Raw genomic sequence first — 8298 nt, 5'->3', positions numbered from 1 at the left:
TGTGTGTGTGTACAGTATGCAGTAGACGTACACAGTCAGGCAAGACTTCATGTGTATATTGTGTTTTTACATATTCATTTAAAAGCTGCAGTGGTCGGACAAAGCTTCTACAACTATATTTCTTTTTTGTGATATTGCATGCATGTAGAAAGCTAACAGCAGTGTGTGCTCCCTCTCTGTGCTTCTCTAAACCATCAGACTGTTTGCAATAAAAGGTGTTCACTGGAGTGCAGATTAAAGGGCACTTGGGTAAAGGCAGCACAGGCACTTTATTTTATAACAAAAATCTCTTTGCATCTAATGAAAACTTTTTTTACGAGCAAACTAAAGATTGGATGAAGTTTTTCCATTAGGTTTTAAATTCACTGAATCAGAAACATGCAGATAAGATTTGTGTCATCAAATGAAGGATGGCTTCTTGTGTCCTTTTCGTCTGTCCACAACAGCCTCTCTGCGATCAGAGCTGAACCACATCCACGCGTCTGCCATCGAACACCTGAGACAAACCCACCAGCAGGAGTCAGCTGCAGCCAAGGTGGAGCTGGAGAAAACACTGGAGAACAACCGGACACAGGTAGGACATAATAAATGTATGTGGTTTATCGTGGGAGGATCTGGGCATGCTGTCTTAATGTTATAGTGTCTTTATGTCTTAGGTCCATTGCATTTTTAAATATGCTAGGATAGCAGAAAGCTATAGAATGAAGGTTACCCTTTTGCTGTTAGAGGGTAACTAAACACCAGCAGCATCATTTTGTGTTAAAGTTTAATACAGAGCGATGCTGCACTGTGATGAATGACCCTCTAGTCGAATCTCAGTCTTTCCACAAACTCCAGCATGTTTCTCTTTCATTCAGGGCCAGAGTGAAGATTGTGTGATTGGACTAAATCCACACTGTGTAGACACCTTGGGATGCGACTTTCACACTATTAAACACGTTCATCCACAGCCTCTAGGGAAGTTATTACAGTGAGGAAAAATGGAAGAGACAGTGAACGCTCAGACAACATTTGTTCCCAGCGCCAGTAATTTTGGCTTGAAACTGTTAACAGTCGAAAAATTTTAATTGATATCTGATAGCTTTAGTTTTTTAGCCAGAAGTAGTGCTGAAGACAATAATAATTATTATTATTATAATCAGGTGATCATAAAAAAACCTTTTCAATCATGGATTAATCTTTTAAAACATGTCGGCCACTTTAAATTAAATATTTCTGGGTTTACATTTTTTATCAGACAATGAAAAGCAATTTGAAAATATTGTTTTCAGACCATTTTCTGACGTTATAGACTTAACGACTGTTGGGTTAATCAAAAGATTGATCAATCCACACACAGATACAGTAAACAGATACTTACCATACCATACTTGTTGGCATTTTTTTGTTTGCATGTGTGTTTTAGACTTTTTGTGTTGTTTTTGTCTAACTGGCTGTCTCACAGAAGGGATGGGGACAATATTAGGTGATGCCTCAGGCTCCCACACAGACACACACCACCCGGCAGGCTGCCCTCCTACATCCCTTGTAAATCTTACTAATTACTCCAACACCATGGGTTCCTCTCTCATCAGCTGGTGATACAGATGTTCTAGCAGAGATGCACAGCTGGTTGTCTTTAATATCCCCCATGCCTCACTATCAGTCCCTCTCTTCTTCAGTTGCCAAGGTGATAAGGAGTCAATAAAGGCTAATAGTCAAGTGTTAGTCTAAACTTTTTGTCAGTCACCCAGTATATCTGTGACAAATGCTGCGAAACAGAGGTTCAGACGCCGTCCCCTTTATCTTCCTGCAGTGCAAAGGCCTTCATTTAGTCAGATTTTGTCCTAGGCACCCATTCTAGACGTTTATTTGGTATTGAAATGTGTTGAGCTGTACACGAGTATAGAGCTGTCTGCACTGCATATGATAAAATACAACTAGTGGAAAGAAATCCTGATGGAAGTGATTATTTTCTGTGAAACAACATTCATCCCTGTGTTGGTGATTTTGCCTGAGGCTCCATCAGAGACCTCCGGGTGTTCCTCCAGATCCACTGTTAACTGGTCCGGCATTACCTTCATCATCTCAGTGTGGTATTAAAGAGGTCTAGGTTGTGGTGTGGGTTCGCACCATAGAGCGTGAGAGCAGAGAGAGAGCGATGCCACACAAAGAAGGGTTTGAAATGGGAACATTGCTGTTACATCATAGATGGGACAGGTCACGTTTTGGCTGTCCTAATTTGAAAGTACCATTATCCTTCATGTCCCTTTTCCATCTGCTATTATGTGTTCTGTTTGTCTCCCTTTGTGCTTAAAATGTAATAATATAATAAATAATCCAGCAGATTTCATGGCTCGTGCTGCAGCCCAGCAGCCTTTTGGGATAATGAAGTTACACTTGTAAAATATTGAATAAGAAACCAGATGGTCTTACTGTATTCGTTTGCGTTGAATAATTTATTAACGTTAAAGAATCGGTAGACAGAGTTTGTATTTACATTCTTTGTTTACTGTGCTGAAGCCCTGTGGCACATAGAGTGCAACTTCCTGAGTGGAGTCAGCAGACAGTTGTCACGCTGTGTTTAAATCATCTTTTTATACCTTCAATTACATATCAGAGGGGGAGGAAGAGACTGATGAATTAGGGTGTTGTTTGTGTGCGTACACATCGTCATCTGTCTTCCTGGAGATAGTTAAGGTGTTTGATCTAACAGAGCTGTCTGATCAGTTACCTCATCATCATCATCAGTATCTCTTGACATCCTGTATCTATCCTGGTCTATTTCTATTAGATCGCTCCGGTTTTGACGTTGTTTTTACTATTCATGAAAGTTTTTCTTTTCTCTGCTGCAGTGTTCGCTGTAAAATTTGACTTTGAACCAGTAATAATTTATGTACAGTAGCTTGGAGGAGCAGTCATTTTCTTTTATGACTCCTGCACCTCAGTCCAATATTTTGAGAATTCATCTCCTCCTTCTTTTCCTTCACCCCTGTGAGTATGATTGATTAGTCAATCAATAGAAACTTTAACTACTTTGTTTAAGTCTAACATTTGCTGGTACCAGCTTCTGTTTGTGGAGATTTTTTTACCTTGTTCTGCTTGTAAATATGTATCTTTGGGTGTTGCACTCCTGGTCAGACAAAACAGTGAATTGATTATTTGAGGAAACGATTGGCAGACTGAGCGATCCTGAGTGTGTTGCGCTCCAGATGATTGTACGGGTTCTAGAAGTGCATTCGGTATGTGCAGGAAAACCTGATGACAGCAAATAAATCAAAAAATAAATAAAATCACAATATAGAAAGCATCACTTTGACATTGGGACACTAAACATAATCATGGTTCGGGTTCGGTGTGTTTTATAGACAGCCGGTGTAGTACAGAGTGATTACAGACTGGAGTGGATGGACGACACTGAACAGCTAATATCCACCCTTCACTCCTTTTCCAAAACCCAGTCATTTGTGAGTAGATCACACCCTAACTCATTCCAGAGAAAGCCAGCCAGCTAATGCCCTTGCCTATTAAATATTTAAGTGCCTTTATTTGGTTCTTAGGCTTAAAAATGAGAATAGAGAGAGAGACTGGCAACAGAGCAAATCCACTGTGCCCATTTTCACTGTTTCACTGCCTCTGATGTATGGAGGGGAGGAGAGAGGGAGGTTACAGAGGGAAAATAGACCGGGAGAAACAAAACAGCAATGACAGAGCAACAGGGACAAGATGAGAGAGGAGATGGATCTCAGTGACCCAAACCAGGCCCCAGTCGCACAACCGTTCCAGATTTATTTTCAAGCCATCCTGAACTCCCTGAAATGAACCAATGTAGTTACATTGTCTGGTTTCTTTCTTTTATTCCCTCAGCTTTTTTCTCCTTTTCACGCTTGCTTGTTTTTAGCTTTTGTGCCTCCCCTCCTCCAAAAATTAATGCCAGGAGTTTGATGAGAATGAGAGTAAAATGAGTCATAAAAGATTCATCTTTGCTGTCCCCATTGTGCCTAATTGCTCCATCAGGTTTCTGGACAGCAAATATCAGCCAGTTCCATTAGATTTAGATGCCGAGGGAGACTGATAGAGACACACAATGACACAGGAGTTTGGGAATATGGGGCGAGAGGAGAGAAGACTTACCAGCCACTGCTACTACCTGTAGATTTTGCCAGGAAGCTTAAGTGAACAATATGTCAGGAGCGCCTTGAGGGAATTTTTTTCAAATGTGTCCATTTGATTCATTGAAGAATGATTAGGTTTTGTTGGCCAAAGGTCAAGGTCAGTGACCTCACATCTGTCCCATACCCATGAATTTGACTGCTTGGTGGAGGCCAGTAGTAATTCTATCTTAGCTTTGGAAAACTGCTTGTAGAGCCACAAAGGACATTACATAAATATTTTCACAAGCTGATTAGTACTCCTCTTCATGTGTAAAATCAGTAGAGCAGCTCTTTACGAAACAACCAACGAATGCTACAACTACCACGTTATACTCGGTTGTAGAAGTTGTGAGTCACTAATTTAAGTGACATTCCAACAATGGACTCATTATAAAGGCAGGCAGGCTGCATGCTGTCTTCATGTGACTGTTTGATTGCTTCCTCCCACCAAACTGAGAAAATCACTTGTTCATTTTCTCACTTTCAAATCACAATTAGTATGAGCCAGATCTTTCTGTTGTGGAGCTCAGAAGAAAAGAACAACTCTGCGGGGAGTCGTGAGTAATTTGGAAAATTGCTCATTGTTTACCTGAAGATGTTTATGGATTTGGAGACGCCTGATCATTCATGAGCTGAATGAGGGATTCAGACATTTTTCTACAGTGCTGGTTTTTGTCATTTGTGAATTAATCTCATCTATAAACAAAGCAGCTGATGTGAGCTGAGCTGGTTCTCTTTTGCTGCACAGGGCACATTTTAGCAGGTTGCTTTGCATTAGCTACCAACGCTGCAGCACTTTCTCTTTACCAGCAGAAGTGCCACTGTCCTTTTACAGATTAAAAGCTTTATGACATGGGTCTCAAGCCTTTTTTTTCCTCAGAGAGCTACCTTGACAGAATGGAAGTGGCTGAGAGCTTCTCTCTTTAACAGCTAACGCTATGGGACCTCAGCTCTTCAGGCCACGACTATGTCTTATGATAATGAATGCACTTTTTCATAACCTCTTTCTAGGAGCGCGAACTATTGGGCCGCATCACGGAGCTGCAGGAGGAGGTGTCCAGGAGGAAAAACCACATCGCTCAGCTGGACCACCAGATCCACACTCTCAACGAGAACATCAGCACTCTGACTAAAGAGCTGGAGCTCAAGGGCAAGGAGGTGCTTAAGATCCGCAGTGAAGCCAATCAGCAGATCAGGTACGACTCGGGGTTCAGGCAAGATCCCAAACACAGTGTAAAATATAATGTGTGTTCAGCTTTGGTTCACAAAAGAGTATGATAAACAAAGTAGGTGGTGTGTGTACAGTGAGACAGTGCAGGTTAGTGACTTCTACAACTTAGACACTTTTGGGTCCAGTTGTCCAAGCAAAATAGTGGCGTTTTCCATTTACACTGTGTGAAAATCTTTACCTGGAATGTAATTTGTGATTGCAGGTGATGCCACCTGGTACACCTGTTGGTGATAAGGAGACAGTTTATGCTGTAAATGGGTCTCCTTGTGAAATCTGTCCCACATGGTTATTTAGAGCAAACTAACCAGACTCCTGGTTTAATTTTCGTTTTGCTTAAGTTACTGTAGACAAAAGCACAGCTTGATCTGAATGAGCTTGCCAGTGTGGTGCATTCACATGCTGTCATGCCAATTAGAAAAGAGACTTCTTACTCTCTTCATAGCCTTTTAAAAACCAGTCGCTGCAATGGTGACATTGTTCTCTTCATCTTTCCTCTGCGCTCGCCTCCTTTCTGTATGTCAGATTTCGTTTCTGTCCGAGATATTCCCGGTCACACAGCTGGACTCGGCATGCTGGTCTCACACACAGGGATCCAAAGCCAGAGCTTGTAAAGCATACACCAGCTCGTTCACAATGCGGTTTAGTCTAATACTCTGTAACCTGGCAACCACGCTGCTGGATATCTTTCTCATGAGTCCAGAGTGGTGATTCTGGTGTTCCTGTTTTTTTCTCTTTTTGGCAGTAAGTAGTTATGGCTGATGGTGCTTTTATGATCTGACACACCAGTGCCCACGCTCCTCTGCGCTCTCTGTGGACTCTGCCATCGCTCTACATTAATTCACTGATATTATCCAGATGATGATAGCTCCTGCAATCCCACACTGCTTGAGTCCTGATGAAAATACACAAAGATGAAAGAGTGAAAGAAAAACCCAGTCAGAAGCCCCACTGATCAGGAGACGTGAAGGTTATTTGGGGTAAAAGTAAAACGGATTCTATAATCATGTTGTTCCCTGCGGCGAGTTATGAATTTTTTAATTGTTGTATGGTTGATGTAGTCCAGCTACACATTCAAATGAGTAATCAATAGGTAACCATTAATTTATGTGTGTGTGTTTGACAGTTTTGCTATATGTGTGCATGTTTGATGGCTGCTTTAGACTTTGTGCTTTATTCTGTACCATGTACTCATGTGCTACTTCTCTTGTGTATGTATGCATCCTCTTTCTATCTGCTGACAGGCTCATGCACAGCACAGTTTTTCTTCTGTTACGTAACTCTCCGTCACAGGGATAAAAATAGGTTCATAAATAAATAAAAAGGAAGCAGAGAGAGATAAGATGTGCACCCCTCAGGGAGAGCTGGCCCAGTCAGAGTGAGAGGCAGACACACATCCATGTTTCTCCTCCATCCCTTTCTCTCTCTCGCTCCTTGTTTCATCAGCCTTTTTCTCCACCTCCTTTAATTATTATCATCTTTGATGCCCATTTTCCATCCTCCTCCTCTTTTTCCACTCATTTTCTCCTGTGGCAAAACCATCCACAGTGCTAACATATTAATATATAACATCCATCCATCTATTTTCTATACCGCTTAGTCCTAAATATATAACATGAAAAGTTTATTTCATCTATACACTTTTCTTCTTATGTTTTGCATTATATATACATTAAGTATACTGCACATGCCATATTTTACACGTCACATGACATAATGTGAGTTATCAGGTTATAATACAGATCTAACACATGCCATCCAAGGTGATCAAATGTTAACAAATTTGTTGAGGATTTTGTACAGCGACACAACATACGTATCAAAGAGCCCTGATAATAGCTAAGTAGGGCTAAAGAAAGCCTGTAAAGAAATCCTCAGTGGTGGAAAGCAGCAAAGCGCTTTTACTCTAGTGCTGTATATGAGGTGTCCTGTAGAGTTTTCTTGCAAACAAACAAAACAAACTCAGTTGTAAAGACATTTCACACAGTGCAACTGAACTCCGTGTGACGCTTAGTGTTTCCATTTCCAGGAAACTATGATACGATATAGAGCAAATTGTCTCATTGGGAAGATGCAGCTAAGTAGAAGTACTGTTGCTATGGTTACTTGGTTTTTAACAACATTGCTGATTGAATACACTGAAGTTAAACTAGTTAAACAGAACCATGGTTGAAGTGTTTAGTTAGGATGTTAACTAATACCCACCGGCCAGAAACAAGTATTTTCTGTAGCCACTCTGTGTCTTGATTCTTCTCTTCTGTCTTATCAGGGCTCACGAACAAGAGCTAACAAAGCGGCACGAGAGAGAGCTCGCCGAGCTGAGCGCTGTCCACAGCAGAGAGACGCAGAACATGCTGTCAGACTTCAACAAGGCCCAGGAAGTGCTCAAAGACAAGATCTCTGCCCTTCAGATACTGTATGTACACACTGCCGTTACACTGTGCGCATTTACCTGATTCTTAACCTGTGATTGACAATGTGTGTTGTCAGGTGCCAAATGGAAGCATAAAGCACCAGACATGGTTTCTCTGGGGAAGGTAACAGCCGAGGCTTTCACACCAGTGTAAACACTGCTGGTTTTTCTGCTCTCCCCTACAGATGGACCCCTTTTTAGCCACATCTTGTACACTTGTTCATCTCCTCTCCATTACTGACTAGGATGATCAAATATAGGAAAAAAAAAACAAGTTAAAATGATGCTTTTCCTTTTTGCCCATTCATTGACTGACACAATTGCTGCACCCAAAAAAACTGGAGCATATCTAGACATCATAGTCATAGTCATGTTTATATTTGTCAGGAGGAGTATCAGTAATAGGGAGCTGTGAGGATTTTTTCTTCTCCTCAGCTCTTCTCCTTGTGTAATAGTCGATAAACAACTGCACCACGCAGGCTGGTGCATGATGAAACATCGCTCGCCATGAAAGGCTGCACCAA

At 41.3% G+C, this 8298-nt stretch overlaps 1 protein-coding gene across 2 annotated transcripts in view; it reads left to right on the top strand.

Annotated features, from left to right (window-relative positions):
* fam184ab (family with sequence similarity 184 member Ab) overlaps positions 1-8298 on the top strand; it is a 93347-nt gene that overhangs the window by 74225 nt on the left and 10824 nt on the right. For both annotated transcript variants that reach the window (XM_020615369.1, XM_020615368.1), the window contains exons 16-18: positions 447-574; positions 5145-5329; positions 7631-7777. In XM_020615369.1, coding sequence (XP_020471025.1) covers positions 447-574; positions 5145-5329; positions 7631-7777 — 460 coding nt within the window. The remainder of the gene's footprint in view (positions 1-446; positions 575-5144; positions 5330-7630; positions 7778-8298) is intronic.

This window comes from Monopterus albus, unplaced genomic scaffold (genome assembly GCF_001952655.1).
Source record: "Monopterus albus unplaced genomic scaffold, M_albus_1.0 scaffold164.1, whole genome shotgun sequence".
In the NCBI taxonomy this organism is placed as follows: Eukaryota; Metazoa; Chordata; class Actinopteri; order Synbranchiformes; family Synbranchidae; genus Monopterus; species Monopterus albus.
This window is presented reverse-complemented; position numbering and strand designations above follow the sequence as displayed.